This window comes from Lytechinus pictus, chromosome 10 (genome assembly GCF_037042905.1).
Source record: "Lytechinus pictus isolate F3 Inbred chromosome 10, Lp3.0, whole genome shotgun sequence".
Classification (NCBI taxonomy): Eukaryota; Metazoa; Echinodermata; class Echinoidea; order Temnopleuroida; family Toxopneustidae; genus Lytechinus; species Lytechinus pictus.
In genome coordinates this window covers 36716044-36733216 of record NC_087254.1, presented here as the reverse complement: position 1 = coordinate 36733216, position 17173 = coordinate 36716044, and the positions used below count along the sequence as shown (strand labels likewise).

At 34.8% G+C, this 17173-nt stretch overlaps 1 protein-coding gene across 1 annotated transcript in view; it reads right to left on the bottom strand.

The window, feature by feature from the left end:
- Window positions 1-16452, bottom strand: part of LOC129270575 (uncharacterized) — a 31571-nt gene extending 15119 nt beyond the window's left edge. Inside the window, exons 1-14 of the mRNA XM_054907935.2 lie at window positions 16380-16452; window positions 15773-15837; window positions 13948-14018; window positions 13006-13163; window positions 11976-12082; window positions 11234-11297; window positions 10409-10584; window positions 9611-9814; window positions 7390-7446; window positions 3444-3627; window positions 3005-3032; window positions 2518-2621; window positions 1815-2002; window positions 749-984 (exon numbers count right to left, since the gene is read on the bottom strand). Of these exons, the coding sequence (XP_054763910.2) occupies window positions 749-984; window positions 1815-2002; window positions 2518-2621; window positions 3005-3032; window positions 3444-3627; window positions 7390-7446; window positions 9611-9814; window positions 10409-10584; window positions 11234-11297; window positions 11976-12082; window positions 13006-13163; window positions 13948-14018; window positions 15773-15837; window positions 16380-16452 (1715 nt within the window). The remainder of the gene's footprint in view (window positions 1-748; window positions 985-1814; window positions 2003-2517; window positions 2622-3004; window positions 3033-3443; window positions 3628-7389; window positions 7447-9610; window positions 9815-10408; window positions 10585-11233; window positions 11298-11975; window positions 12083-13005; window positions 13164-13947; window positions 14019-15772; window positions 15838-16379) is intronic.
- Between the last annotated feature and the right edge of the window lie 721 nt (window positions 16453-17173).

Below are 17173 nucleotides of genomic sequence, written 5' to 3'. Positions count from 1 at the left end.
TAAGAATAAAATGGCTTGTAATTTCATTTGTATAAAGAAACTAAAATAATTTTGAGAGGAAGGTACTTGTTTTGCTACTTGGCGATAAATTGCGGTATGATATTAAGAAGTTAATCAGAGTATTTTCATTCACGTGGGCCTTTATAAGACTATATTGCTCAGAATGTTGCATTAAATTGGTAACAATTGCAAGTTATGCGTAATTAGTATGCGAAATCATACTTTTTCCTCTAACTCCCTAATTAAAGCTCCAAATGTTCTAATTTTTGGTATAGAAACTCTTTTGTGGTGTTCCTAGCAAGTGTACATGAACAAATTGCGATATCAAATAATTTTCTTATATTTTTTTTTTTGCAATTTCTTATATATTTCTGTGTTTTTTTTACCTTTTGTTTTTCATTGTTTTTTCAATGAAATTTGTTGGGGACTCTTCTGAGATCATAAAATAAGTACATTTAGACCAGCAAAACTAAAAATAATCCTACATTTACAATTTTGGGTTGAAAACACAATTTGCATTGACTTTGTACACAAAATCACGTTTTTGAGTAATTTTGGTCTGACATGCACTTATATAATGTGACGCAAAATTGGTCTCAAAAGTTGGGCAAGACTTGAAAGTAAAAAGTCAGCGAGCTGCACGGTCAAAAAATTCCTGCGACGAAAAATATTGTGTGAATCGTTGAGGGGGGGCTCTGAGGCCCCCCCCCCCCTGGCCTAGGTAGGGTTAAAGGATTGATCTACTCACTTTGCATCCATGTCTTTGACTTTCTCCAGGGCCATGGCTAGCTTGAGGTCATCCAGATTCTGTGAATTAAGCAACGGGTCATGGCTCGAGGATTCAATCGAAGTGCTGGACACTTTAGCAGTCTTTTCAATTTCATTGCTATCATCGGTCTCAGGTTTGTTCTCGTCGCCGCGATGTAGAATAACAGTCACCGGTCTTTTGGGCATATCATCAGGTGATGTACATGTAGATAATGGCTACAAGATGAGAAAAAAACAAAGATATGGTCACCTGTCTCTCGGACATATGGTGAAAATGGCTATCAAATATGGAAAAAAAGAAATGGGTTTTGATCTTTGGGGCTTATGGTGACAATGGCTAGAATAGAAGATGTGGAAAACAATTACTATTACATTACAAAGAAATTGCAATTGTTCTCTTTGGCATAATTAGAAATAATGGCTATAAATATCCTAAGCTTGTTGGCAATTTTCATAAACTTGCGATCAATTACCAATGGTAGAATTCTACCACTTTCAAACAATTTAATTGCATCATTTCAGAAGCTTTGAACATTGACTTGTAATATGCAAATAATTCAACATGTTTTGTAAAACAGGCCCCAGATACTTCTACTCATCATAAATACACTAATCATCAACTCAGGAATGATGAACATCTTCATATCTATCCTGATTCAAAAGGACCTGTTTATAACTTATTACCCCTAAAAAACACACCCTTGGAGATTTGAGGTGGTATTAAGGAATTTCAAATGAGCACTGAAAAGAAAATACTATAAGTGTACACACAAAACATGACACTGGAGTATGATATAATATTCTACACTGTACATAATAATTATATTGTAAAACCCATAAAAAGTACACAAGAAACATATCCAAAATAAGCAAAAAAAAATAAACCAAGTGAAAAGATCACAATTCTCAGAGATGGTGCATTTTGATTTTTTTCTAATTCCAACCAAGCCCTAGGTCTTTAAATCATACATCATCCTTATTTCAATGTATTATCATTGCAAAAAGACAGAAAGCAATCTATGACAGATTACTCTAGGCCAATCTACCTTGGTCTCTTCCTTAGGGGCAGTCCTGGCACCACTCTGGGTTCGCGTTGCCGTAGCAACCCTGTTCTCTGCTGCCATAGCTTTCTGGATGGCCGAGACGTCATCCTTTGGAGTGCTGGCCCACTTGTGAGTCTCTTCATCCTTCTTCTTCTGAGTTTGTAAGGGAGTGGATTTTCGCACAACAGGACCTACAAGTATATGCACAATGCATAAAAAAAGCATTTATATTCCAAACAAATAAAAACAGTCACTATTATTTGTTTCTTATTTTGAATTCTATTGAGTATTTATTTTCACCATTAGACAGTGCCTGACAAGGGTGATAAAGTCTCAAACATGGTAGTGATGTGGATGTACATGTATGGAGCAATATCAAGCAAGAGACATTGAAAATGCATCATTATAGGATTCACAATATATTACACAATCAAAAAGATTATGGTAGTTGATCACATTTTTTTTTAGAAATAGAGGGGAGGGAGGAGAAGAGAAAACAAAATATATATTAAGAACATGAATGAGGAGGTGAAGACAGAGGAGGAGAAGATAAGGGAGGAGGAGGGGAAGAAGGAGAAAGAGGAGAAGAAGAAGCAGGAGACGGAGACAGAGACAGAGAAAATGTAGGAGAGAAGAAGAAAAAAACACCAAACATATATACAGAAACTAAAGAAAGAAAGTGAAATCTTTCATTGATATTTCTTACCTGAATCCATAACAATATCCTTATGTTTTGGAGTTCCTTGTTTCTTAAAATCATCTTGACTTGATCTTGAAGGGAAATAGACATCATCAGCATTTTCTTTCCTTCTGCAAACATGGAATTGAAAGTAAAGTTGGACCAATCATAATTTCTAATTTCAGTTAAAGTAATTTTAGTTAAATTATAGACTAGATGTGAATGTGAGAAAGACTTGAACAATAAAATGAAAATAAAAATAAAGCATATTTCTGAAGCACCAATTCCACAGCATTATCCGTGAATTACATGTAACAGCTTTCCAAATTGAATGAAAAGTCCTCAGATATTCTTTATTTAATCTAAAACTTAAAATCCACAATTACCCAATACAAAATAGAAATATTTAAAGACAGCCATATTTTTATTGAATAATTGGTTAACAGGTTACAAGTAATTCTTGGGTAAAAAATCTGTCTGTAAAATCAATCATTTAAGAAATATTGTTACTTACTTTGCAGTTACAAGTTCCCTGGATTTAGCTGCACATGAGAAATTGAAACAAAATACAGATGTTTAATGAATTACGACTAAAATTATTTTACAAAAAAAGAATGAATTTTCAGGGGAGTACAGTACATTATCCTAAATAAACAAATGCACAACCACTGGCGAATCCAAGGGGGGGGGGGGGGGCAAAGCCGGCCCGTGCCCCCCCCCCCCTCTTTTGAGAGGCACAGTTCAAATTTTTAATGTAAAAATACCGTTTAAATAGATGTGTGCCCCCCCCCCCCCTTTTGAAAATGAAGACCCTTTTTTTTTCTTGCCAAATTTTTCCTCGGAAAATGTGACCCCCTTTTGGATAATCCTGGATCCGCCCCTGTGCACAACACTCAACAATTATATAAAGATAACCCATAGATAATCTAATCCTACGATAATATGATCATTACGTTTCATGTGTGATGCGAAGTCAAGTACTATCATATCACCAGGCTCGATCTTCATCATCTCCCCGCTATCTCTCCTCCCCGCTTCGAGGCTGTCATCAGCAACATCAAGTTCTTCCTCAATCTCATCCTCATCTTCTTCTTCAATATCCTCTTCAGAGCTTGATTCATCATCAGAATCGGTGCCCTGGTTAAATACAAAAGCGATATATTGTACAGACATTGACTGCTTCAAGGGCTTAGTTAAAGACGCATGCAAGTTGTGGTAATGATCTTAAAGTGGGTTTAATAAGAATATTAAAAAACTAGATTTTAATTCGTCATGCGGACGAATTAGGTGGTCTGTCGTATAGATAGATAAACAGGAAAAAAATATTTAAACAGATATTAGATTGAAAAATAGATAGACAAACAGATTTACATAATCAAACAGATACATACAAGAAAGATATATAATTATAGTAGATGGATGGAGTGATGGATGGAGAGATCAATTATAGGTGGTTATATTAATAAAACATAGACATATAGATAGATAGAGACACAGACATATAGATAGATAGAGAGACAGACTTATAGATCGATAGATTGATTGATAGATATATAGATAGATAGAGAGAGAGAGAGATGATTGGTGGTTATATTAATAAAACATAGATAAACATATAGATAGAAAGAGAGACAGACAGATAGATAGATAGATAGACAGATAGATCTAGACAGACATATAGATAGAGAGACAGACATATCATGAAGCTATTACGAGCTATCTCGTAAGAGACAGACATATAGATTGATAGAGAGACAGAGATAGATAGAGAGACAGACATATAGATGAATAGATAGATAGCTAGATAGAGAGACAGACAGACAGATATATAGATAGATAGATAGATAGATAGAGACAGGCAGATATATAGATGGCTAGATAGATAGACATATCTAAACAGATAGATACATATATATAATAATAATAATAATTAACATCATTTATATATCATAATGTATGTACATTTTCTCATGTTAATTTTATGTTTATAACAAGATATATTGTGATTGTTTTTTTAATATGCAGGACCCCAAGGGAGAGCAATTTTTTGTTGATTGGGTATCCTGTTGAAATATTGTTAATAAATAAATAAATAAATAATAAATATAGCGTATTAGACACAGAGAGAGAGAGATAGATAGATAAACAGACAGAATAGATATACAATGTAGGTAGATAGACAGACAGACATATGGATAGATAGAGAGAGAGGGACGTATTCAAACAGAAAAATATATATTAGACAGAGAGATGTGATGTAGGTAGATAGACAGACAGATAAATAGATATGATATAAAAAGTAATTATAATCTGTTTTATTTTGCAATATTTTAGCTATTATTTGTTAGAATTCTTATAATTGATCGGGGGCAAGATAGCTAAAAAAAAAAAAAATCATGTTCACCCGCGGACTCGAACCCCTGCCTGCATGATGGAATGAGAAGTAAGTCTGACGCCTAACCGATTGAGCTAGAATATTTCCCATAGACTTAACACGTAAGCAAAACACCAGAATCTCAAATCCAATCTTGCAAGTGAATTACGGGCATGATCCCGACATCTGATCGGAAAATGAAGGAAACGCAACCGAAAGCTTAGAATCTCAGCTACAACATACTAAAAGCTCAGGGATAACTACCAACAAAAATTGGAGATATGGCTTACGAAATAGAAGAATGTAGAATCTAGTTTTGAGAAAAAGTCATGTCCCATAGAGATTACACGCAAAATGAGTAAAAATGACATGCCATTATTATTTGCAATTTTTGAGGATGATTTGTCTATCAAAATGAAAAATAAAGGCAATAACTCAGAAAGAGTAAGAACTAAGCTACAACATATCAAAAATTGGGTGAAAATTGACCAATATTCACGGAGTTAGAGCAAGATTTGCATAATTATAATGACGTCATAATAGGCAAAATGGATTTTTTGACTTCCGACGCCATTTTGATGACGTCATAATATAATTGAGGGTCAAATGAGACATGAAATTATATCTCTAGTTCATACTCTATCAAAATATGAAAAAAAAATTGGGGGTCCCCATGCGTTCTGAAGAGCTACAGCGGATTTTCTATAGGCATGTTTTTGCCCATATATGGCCTATAGTGAGAGCTCGCGCGCACACGTGCTGCAAACTTTAACGGGTGTTAATTTCCTTATTAATGGTCGTAGAAGGTTGATCAAGGTATCAAATTGCTCAAAATTATATGATCAATGCAATGAAATAAAAAAAACGGTGTTTCTGAGTTGCATTGAGGCGTTACGCGCGGAAACGCGCGCGCATACGTTTGCGCGCGCAATTTTTTGAAATGCTTAAAATGACCTAAAACGTACTCTGTTTTGGTCAAAAAGTGATTTTTAGCATTTTAAAATTTTGACGCGCGCGTACGCGCGCGTCGTGACCTTCAGGTGACCTTTGATGACATGACCTGATGACCCTTGATCTGAAGTTTATGTCATGTGAATTTGATTTATTTTTGATAATTGATAATGGAGATATGATTGATAATGTGATTTTACAAAATGGCGTCTAGATGACGTCATGATGACGTCATGACATTAAGATTCTTGCAGAATTGAGGTCTTATTGATGTTGATATGTGGTGATATTTTGATGATTATTGAATATGAACTTTCTGAGATTTGCTGTCCACAAGAAATGGAGGAAATAAAAATAAGAAATAATAAATAATAAAGAAAGAAAATTCGGACAAACATAAAAGGTGATCTGTCGTTGACAGACCACCTAATAATCACCCAAGTGTTTGTATGGATAAATTAAAAATGTATGATGAACTGCATTGGAAGAAAATGTGTAATTGCTGAGAAATGCACAAAGTAAGCATGGCATTACATCAAAATGTCTGGTCTCTTTCCAAGCAATATTATTACACTGCCCAAAATATGGTTTTCTGTGCTAGTGATCTTCAGAGTTTAATTGGTTTCAGCTAAGATGTCATGATTTGACAAGTTAAGTTTACATTAATGCACCAGATCTAGATCTTTGATAATATGGCAACAATTAATTTTGATTTGAAAGACAATCTCATGAAATAATTGTTTGTGGCAACTCTCTCTCTATATATATATTTTTTAAACAAGTTGCCAAGAGGCATGATGTTATACTATTGGATAAATTTAGAAGGGATATTATTACATAGAAATCACTTGCGTATAGGGGTGGCTCAGTCGTAAACCTTGAATGTGAAAATCAGGCAGTCCCAAATCCCACATTATCTAAGAATTTCTTTTTAAAAATTTATTAATTTTAATGCATGTCAAAGAAATACATTTCTTTTTCTCAAAATGATTTTGATTTTAAACACTTGCCAAATGCATGCACAGTTATCTATTAGAACTGACAGCCAAGCATTTGCCTAAATTCATAATAAAGTGTATTTCTCATTTTAATTCTCCATAAAGAAGATATTGCTGCAAAATCAAAGACATCATCACATAGTAAAACACACTTTTGCCCATCAATCTCATAAAACAAGTGTGATGCATTCATTGGTACTTGATTCTTGATGGAGTAATCCATTTGACAGCTCATACAGGAAGCTATACAGGGATGATGAATAAAGTGAGCCACTGGAAGGAGTGTCATAAAGTGCAGAAATGGTGATGGATAGACATAGCATTTTGTATCCACAAATGAAAGACTTCATCTTTGTTTTCATCATCTACAACTACAAACGATTGTCAGATATCTGGCCCAAAATTGGCACATTGTACAGCCTTCCTATTTGCAGCCATCAGGTCTGTTTGCTTATTGATGTTAAGGCATTGGGAGAGGTGTGACACAGTTTGTGGAATGCAATCACAATTTATGTTGTCATCATCTATGCATCTCCACTTTTTCATGTTGGATTTGCATATACTGTAATCAATTACCTTTCTGCAAATGCTTCTCCTTATGTGAGGATTTGCCTCCAAACTTCTCCTAAGTGTCTGTAAACAAAAGCAACATAATGGAGCAGTGTCAATTTGGGACACAATACTATTAACATCAGAGCCCCATCTTACAAAGAGTTATGATTGATCCAATCAATCATAATTCTATGAAAATCTATCAATGTCATAATTTTTTTCTTCAGGAAATTTGCAAAATATCCTTTGTAAACAAAGGAGAACACACCAAATTGTCAAGAAATCAATAAATTTATGGATATAGATTCATATCTAGAAATTTTTTGAACAAACATGCGATTTATATGTTGACTTTGCTGGCTTTCCATAGTTAGGACTGATCGGATCAATCGCAACTCTTTGTAAGACGGGCCCCTGAATTAACTTTGCATACATACAGGTAGAAAAGGAAGTCTGTATTTATCAATATAAGAAATGCAGTGGAGATTTCACCCTCAAATCACCTTGAAAGCTCAAAAAATTGAATGGTTTGGGTGACCATCTTTTCTAATTTTGCTCAAAGATCAGACAAAAACAATACGGTATTAAAAAAGTATAGAAAATCAAATTTCTCCATATATACATGTAGCAGAATAATGAGCAATTCTTTTACAGCATAATTGTTTGTCACACAAAGTAGTAGCCCTTGAAATTAAAAAAAAAAGCCCCCAAAATTCAGCAATTACCCCAATGTGGAAAAAAATTATAACCCCTAAAAATAAAAATTACTTCCTACCCTGGTACTTATTTCTGATATTTGTGCTGGGTTTATCTGACGCTAAGTCTCAACCAAATTGAGCAATCATAACAATTGGTTTGATTTTCCATCGTGTCAGGAAAAATTATATTGAGTGAGCAAGTGATACCTTTAGAATAAGAACCAGGTTGGTGTTTCATAAAGCTGTTTGTAAGTTACGAGTGACTGTAAGAACGACTGGTGATCCTTTTTGTAGTAAACGATATTCACCATTAAATGTTCATTGGTGATTATTTAGTATGTAAGAAAGGTTTTTTTTATCCACCATCCCCTCAACTCTGGAACAATCTACACCAACCATTCTTGATAATTTCTGGTATCAATACCTAGTGTTATGGTTCCCAGGGGCCGTTTCATAAAACTGTTCGTAAGTTACTAGTGACTTTCAGAATGAATGGTGATCGTTTCTTGTGGTAAATGATATTCACCATTAAATGTTCACTGGTGGTGATTTAGCTCGTAAAAAAAAAGTTCACCAGTCGTTCTCAAAGTTGCTCTTAACTTACAAAACAGCTTTAGGAAACACCCACCAGGGGTCAGAAACACAAACTTAGCAGTTGATAGTATGGTTGAGGTATTAAGCTTGACTGCACATATTGACATACGTGATCAAGTGCACAAACCAGCCCAAGAATCAAGAACTTAGCTGTGTATTACAGTATCACTTCAATACTCTCACTTCACAAGTTAATCCAGAAAGCATAGAAATTATTTTTTTAAGAGAAAAGAAATGGACAATAGAGTGGAATCACACTGTGAACATCAATACCAGTTTCATGAAAAAATGTAAGCATACATGCAATAACAACAATATGAATTAGGGATACAATTGATATGATTTGATTTCTTTTCTTCTACATTCATATAATTCCTATAAATTATGTTTTTCATAACAAAACACACTATTGATTACTGTTTTGAACATGAATCATACATAGTGTGTACTAAATTATGTCGTTCCAAACAAAAATGATCTACACCAAAATCATTATAACATTCACAATTTGCAGGAGGATTGTCACCATAAGCATTGAAACCATTAAACACCAATAAAAAAAAGTTTTTTTAGTGCAGGATTTGAAACTTTGGTTTATGCAGATTTCATACATTAACCATGCTCATAATAACAAATTATTGGAAAGAGGCCAATAATAAATGCACACTTTGTCACAGGAGACAAAATTGTCACTAGTTACATAAAGGTTACTGAATCAATATTAATTAAAATAAATAGTGGGCCCAATCATTTCAAGAGTAGGCTTATTAGTGGACCTGGTTTTAGTACTACCATAAATTTAGCCCCCTGAGAATAAATTGCCCATTAACCATTGCAATTTCTATCAATATCTGGGCTGAATTAAGCAAAATTAATACTTGATACCTGCATAAACCATTATTCCAAACCAAGGATCACAAACCATCTTCTTGAATGTGGAACTGGGTGCTTACCTTAACATCTTCAATGCTGAGGAGCAGTTGTTGGTTTACGATATCATCATCCTCTTCATCCTCCTCTACCTCGTCAGTTTTTCCACCTTTCTTTCTCCTTGTCTGATGTGAGGATGTTTCTTTGGTATAATGGCTAGCATCGATTTCAAGATCACTGTCACCATCTGATGCACCTTCTAAGATTACAGTCATTTGCTTTGTCAACTGAAGACAAGAAATGAAAATGGAAAAAATCCCTATATGATAATTGATTACAGGCATACAAAAACAGTACGATTCTTAGATGATAATGGTAATTTGCTTCATCAGCAGAGTACAAATATTGCAAGTAGAGGAGTTTCCTATATGAAAAATGACTACAGGAATACAAAAAACTATAGGATCCTAAACGATAATGATAGTTTGCTTTGTCAGCAGGGTACTAATATTGAAAGTAGAGGAGTTCCTTATATGATAAATTATTATAGGAATACAAAAAATTATGGTTCCTAGACAATAATTTGCTTCATCAGCGAAGTACAATTTTTTCAAGTAGAAGAATTCCCTGTATGACAAATGATTATAGGAATACAAAAAACTGTAGGGTGCCTATACGATAATGGTAATTTGCTTCATCAGCGGAGTACGATTTTTTTTTCAAGTAGAGGAGTTCCCTTTATAACTGCAGCATATATGATAATGTTCAACTGCTTGGGTTACTGATTACAGAACACAATATATAATAATCATTTCTGTCTTTCTCGTATGTGAACACTTTAACGACAGTCTGTTACTAACAAAAATAATCATTCCACAAACCTGTGAATAATCCTCTTCATCCTCATCATTTCTATCTCTTTTCTCATCTTCTTCTTCAACTTCTTCCCCTTCATCATTCCTTTCTTCATCATTTTCACCATCATCCTCATCACCTCCGTGGTCGGCTTGTGAAGCAATACTCTCGTAAACCTCAAAGTCTTCAGAATACTCTGTGGCTACAAAATAATAAATATTTATAAAAATCATACTTTTTCATCAATTTCAATCAGGATTTTTGGCAAAAGTTAAAAACCTTGTTGATGAATAGGACATATTAATGTCAGCTTCTTCGGCTAAGTAAAAAACTTGGCTTATTATTTGGGCTTATTCAGAATTCTTCTATAACTACTTAAAGTTTACATGAATCCCTCTCAGTTCGTATTTTTTCCCTCTGATGAACTACCAATATTCTTCAAATGTGTAAAATTTGTAAGTCTAGTTACAGGTATATGACCATACAATCATTATTATAGTTGTGAAGAATTAATTTGTGTCAGATCTATTTACATCAATCTATACAAAAAAAAACAAAAAAAATCTTCAGAGTCTTATGTAGTATACAATTAGATGAATATTATGACAAACTGTAGACTTGTATGGTGAAGAAATTGATTAAGAAGCAAAATGGAAATGCAGAAAAAAAATTAATTGTTAAGCTGGTGATTAATATAAAATTGGTAATTCTGTGATGATGAACCCGTACATGAAAAACAAAACCAACAACAAATTTTCAATTTTTATATTTGGGCTGCATGAGTGATTGGAAATACATGTTTATTGTGGAAAATGACAACTTTTTAAACAGTCTTTAGCTGTAACGCTTACCTTGGGCAAGTCTGGATTTCAATTTTAATCTCTCTCCTTGATCTGTCTTTATATCAACAGAGGCCTAAATTAAATAAAAGACAATTGATATTGTGTAATTGATTGCGTATCAAAAGGCAAAAAACGTATCAAAGTAATATTAGCTTAAAACATAGAAGACACACTAATATAATAATAATTATACTTGCTTATATAGCACCCAACACTCACTTTATCAAAAGTCTCAAATCGCTCTACAGCATAATTACCCTGGCTTTAGCAGAGCAGCTGTTATGCGCGCTGCATTATCGTAGAATACATCCCTACCAGGTACTTATTTGCCTCACCTGGGTTGAGTGCAGCACAATGTGGCTAAGTTTCTTGCTGAAAGAAAACACGCTAGAGCTTGGAATCAAACCCACGTCCCTCATATTAAAAGACGAGAGTCAAACAACTATACCCCAAGAAGGCCCCACTACGAAGTGCATGTAAAAGGCTATAAAAACCAACAATACAAAACTCATACCTTGTTAGATATCGTTACATTTTCAGATTTCATTTAAGTTTAAAAGTTATGATGGGCCGCTGTTCTTTGGTGCTATATAAAATTCTCTAAATAAAATTCACCCAATTGATGAATTATGCTTGAAAAATGAGGAAGCATTTCATTTATTATGATGGACAGACGGCTATATCAAACACTGTTCCAAACACCCCATTCAAATTTTGATTGTTTGGTGAGTGGACAATGAAAATGTCATACCTTTGTCCAATTCTTTCTTTGAACCTTCTCTGGTGCTGTCTTGGCTCTGTCTAAGTCACGATCGTCATGAACATTTATCTGACCAATCAGAGCTCTTCGTGGGTAATCTATGGAAGAAAACGACATGAATGACTCAATACCTGTATCTATAATGACAGTGCCCTCCACAGCTTGCTTCCAACCGTATTGTCAGCTACATTCACACTTTACAATAGTGTGAATGTGCTTTACACACACACAAAAATGTCCTTAGCCTCGTACTCTAGGTGGGACTATATTGCCATTTAGCCCCACCTATAGTACAGGGTTAAACTTAGCCCACTTTCTTTTTACACAGGTTTTTGCAAAGTGGTCTAACCCCACCAATGTAGTACGGGATTATTTGGCCCTGCAAAATAGCAGGATTAGCCAAGCAATTGCGGTGCTAAGAATGATAGTCCGAGGTTAAGATCGCTAGCGTAAAATTGAAACCCGGCTAAGCCAAGGACGTTGCTCGATTTATGTGCTAGGGGCAACAAAGTCAGCACTTTTGTCCAATCAAAGATAAGCAATCATGAATGACATTTCCTTGGCCGGGTTAGGCAGAAAAATTGGGCATGTGTGAAAAGGAAAAAAATGTAGTACAGGGTTAAGGATAATACAAGGTTAGCGATAGTCCAGGTTTAAGAAAATCCTGTGTAAAAAGCATAATGGATTCTATATAATTTCAATTGATAATGAAAGCAAAATGAAATGATACAGCTTCACACCAATAGGTATCACCATGAAGAAAACAGAAAACACATCATTATCACCAAATAACGGTTGACAAAAGAATTAAGGAGAAAAAAAGAATCCAAGTGCTACTTTTATTATCACTAATGATCTCGCCATGTTCAACTTACATGCATTTACCTGACGTACAGTCTTCAAAAGAATGCTTTCAATGAAATAATATAAAGACATGCCAATTTCACCAATTACTGATGAAATAAACCAATCAATGACTTGATAAGGCTTTTTCTAAATATATAACTTTTTATTTTCTTACCTCCAGCAGTTTTAGGTTTCTTTGTGGTTGGTTTTCGAGGGGAATGCTTTGCTCCTGCTAGGTTGGTATGAGCTCCATTGACATACAAAGAAAATCCTTGCTCTTTCCTCTCTAAGGCTATCTGTTTTTCATCTTTGGCTTTCAACTGCTTCAGTAACCTGTAAAAAAGGGGGGAATCATAATTTTTTTTTAATTTGTATTTTTTTCATGTATTGTTCTTTCAATATTACTGTAAATTTTTATATGTATTTAAAAATGGTTGCCGTTGAATCAATATAAAATGACATGAAATTTTCATGTGCTTTCATGTGTCAAATCTCAGGGATTTTAAATTCAATGTATAGCCCGGATTGCACAACTTTTTCTCTGTAGACGTTTTTCAGTTTTGGCACTCAACTGCTTGTGTTATCTGGAAAAACATGATTATTACCGGGCCAATAATATATCTGTAAAGCACTTAGACACATCGCTCCGATGTATTCAGCACTATACAAAAGCGGATTATTATTATTATTAATTTCAAATTACTTTACCTAAAAAGTCAAGGGTAATGGTAGCAATTTTATTCCCCTTTTTCATTCCTATAGTTTACTGGCTACAGCTACATGATACTTAGGCATACAGCACACACCAGGAACTTCATGTATTACCTAAACCAATGTGTAGAGTGGTACCTTAATAAATGCATTTTCATAGGAAGTAAGAATATATTACATAATTTTTCTTTTTTAATACATGCCCTTCATAGCTTAACGCTAGTTAAAAGGCAAGAAGGATATTCCCATTATCAAATAAAAGGTAAAGTTGTTTTAAATGAAATAAGTTGAAACTGATAAGGTCATCTTTATGGAAATAGATTTCAATTTTCATAAATATTGACAAAATTACCCCAAAAACACTTTTAAAACTACACATATGCATTCTTGGTGAGGAAATATGTACCTATTCTTATACTGTAGCTGTATCAAGTATTCATCGTATTTATCCGGTCCCTCATAAGCTCCACGTGGGGTCTGTAAATGAAATTAGTTACATAGGCCAGATGATGAGTACATGTTAGTATGCCTTAGAAAGAGTAAAATGAGAGAAGCAATTTAAAGCAAGTTTTATAAAAATGGTTATAAATTATCAAAGAGAATTATGGAAGTTTAAAAAATTTCTTATTGCATTTCTATGGACAACTCTCCATTTATTTTGTACACAAATCTTCAGATTTCAGGTCGTATTTCAAAATCCTATCCTTCTGAGGAAAACATATATCATGAGAAATAAAATTCACACATTTGTCAATGTCAATGTCAATGTCAAGAGGAGATAATCAGAACTATCTAAAAGTAAAGGGGAAAATCTTAAAATTTGTGTACTAAAACAAAAACTGAAACTTGTTTTAACTGTTACTCTTGTTTTTACCTTTCCAATAAGATTTATCCTATCCTTGGGATTTGATTTCTAAGGATAACATTCACTCTGATGAGTAGAACAAACAAGTGGAATGCCTCTGGCCGTCTCACCTGCATCACGCGATTCAATATAGCAGCAGTGCTGATTTTGAAAACTACTATAACTCGCACAAGATGTTCAGTGATACTTGGTTACTCGTATTTCCACGTTTTATGAATTAGACCAATACACTTATAGAGATATGATGGCAATTCAACAAATACCCCCAACATGGCCAAAGTTCTTTGACCTTACATGACCTTTGACCTTGATCATGTGACCTGAAACTCGCACAGGATGTTCAGTGATACTTGATTACTCTTATGTCCAAGTTTTATGAACTAGACCAACACACTTTCAAATTTATGGCTGTAATTCAACAAATACCCCAATTTGGCCAAAGTTCATTGACCCTAAATGACCTTTGACCTTGATCATGTGACCTGAAACTTGCACAGGATGTTCAGTAATACTTGATTACTATTATGTCCAAGTTTCATGAATCAGATCCATAAACTTTCAAAGTTATGATGGTAATTCAACAGATACCCCCAATTCGGCCAAAGTTCATTGACCCTAAATGACCTTTGACCTTGGTCATGTGTCGTGAAACTCATGCAGGATGTTCAGTGATACTTGATTAACCTTATGTATAAGTTTCATGAACTAGGTCCATATATTTTCTAATTTATGATGACATTTCAAAAACTTAACCTTAGGTTAAGATTTTGATGTTGATTCCCCCAACATGGTCTAAGTTCATTGACCCTAAATGACATTTGACCTTGGTCATGTGACATGAAACTCAGGCAGGATGTTCAGTAATACTTGATTAACCTTATGGCCAAGTTTCATGAACTAGACTTTCTAAGTTATGCTGTCATTTCAAAAACTTAACCTCAGGTTAAGATTTGGTGTTGACGCCGCCGCCGCCGTCGCCGCCGCCGTCGGAAAAGCGGCGCCTATAGTCTCACTCTGCTATGCAGGTGAGACAAAAACAGAGTTAGCCCTTGAACACTTAACAAAATGATTGCCAATCAATGGTAATTCACATCATTGCAATTCTCATCATTGCACATCCAATTAAAATGGAAATAACACTTCAAAATATGAAAAGAATATTAATATAAGCTACCATTTTTACTCAAACATTTCCTTACTAACACTTTTCTGTTTAGAAGAGTTGGCAAAACCAACGTAAATGGACACTTGAATTAATCTTCGAGTTTTTTCAGATGAAAGTAACCAAGCACATTGACTCAAACTGGAAAAGTTGATTAGTTAATCATACTGCATTATTATTTTTAAAAAGCTCTTGCCTATTTACCTGGTTTGCATCAGCTATTTTTGGTGGACTAACAGCTTCTTTCTGCCACTGTTTGCGCCGACCCCCTGTAAAGTTAAAAAAATTCAAGTGATTAATTTCAAATTCTAATTCTATTTTCAAGATCTCTCTTCAACCACATGTACATTCACTTTCATATGATTTGTGTGCATTTCTGCTTTTCCGTCAAAATCTTACGAATTAGCGTCGATATGGCATCGTGTTTATTGGAGTTTGTAGAGTCTATCGCAACGTGTACAAAGTCAAATGATTTCCAGGTTTCGGAGCGTGAATATGCATGAAATTGCGGAGTCTCGATAATTTTCGATCGATACTGGAGCGATCCGATCACGAACCAAGACCATTTCCCGCGTAGACAATGTGACCGGATATTGTTATCGCTATCGATACTTTCACACGCAGTCCAAAGGAATTATTTTGGCGACCACATAGTCATGACGTCATCTGCGTCATTGGCCAATCAGCGGTCTCCGATTCGCTGAGCCGAGACAGTCTATCTGTTGTACACAGTCTATGGACAATTTACGTTAATTGTTCACAGCGAGTATGACGAGTGCGCAGAAAACACACTGACATACATTGAACATACCTTGAAGTGCCACACTTCCATCTTCACGTAGGTAGATATTAGTGTGGCAGGGTTTGGGGGCTTTATAGCCCATTAATAACCCAATTTTGATAGTCTCTGTTTAAAGTTGAGGAGTGTGGACGATATGATAGCCTCTTCAGGGAGTTTATTCCAGCTATCAATTACTCTTTTGCTAAAGAAATGTTTCCTTATGTCCAGTCTGGAATGAGTTTTTTTGAGCTTTTGAGAATGACCTCTGGTACTCTGTTATGTTGCTTTCTGGAACATGAAGTCAGGATTGATGTTATCGATCTGTGACATTATACGGTAGGCTTCAATAAGATCACCCCTCTTCCGCCTATGTTCCAATGTTGTGAGGTTTAGTCTTTTCAATCTGGATTCATAGGGTAGATCTCTTAATTGGGGTATGAGTTTGGTAGCCCTAGCCTGCACCTTTTCAAGGACTTGAATGTCTTTAGATAGATATGGGCACCAAGCTTTAATACATACAGTAGTCCAAATGTGGCCTGACAAGGGATTTGTAGAGTTTTAGGATTACATCTCTACTTCTGTAAGTAAAGTTCCTCTTCATCATTCCCAAAACTCTATTAGCTTTCTTGGCAGCTGCGGCACATTGGGTTGAAACCTTGAGACTTATGTATCCATACACCAAGATCCTTTTCTTCTTCAGTTTCTCAAAGACTGTCATTTCCCATGATATGTATGATGTGGGTTGTGGAATCCTAGATGCATAACACCACACTTATCAGCATTGTACTTCATCTGCCACATTTCTGCCCAAATATTTAAGTGGT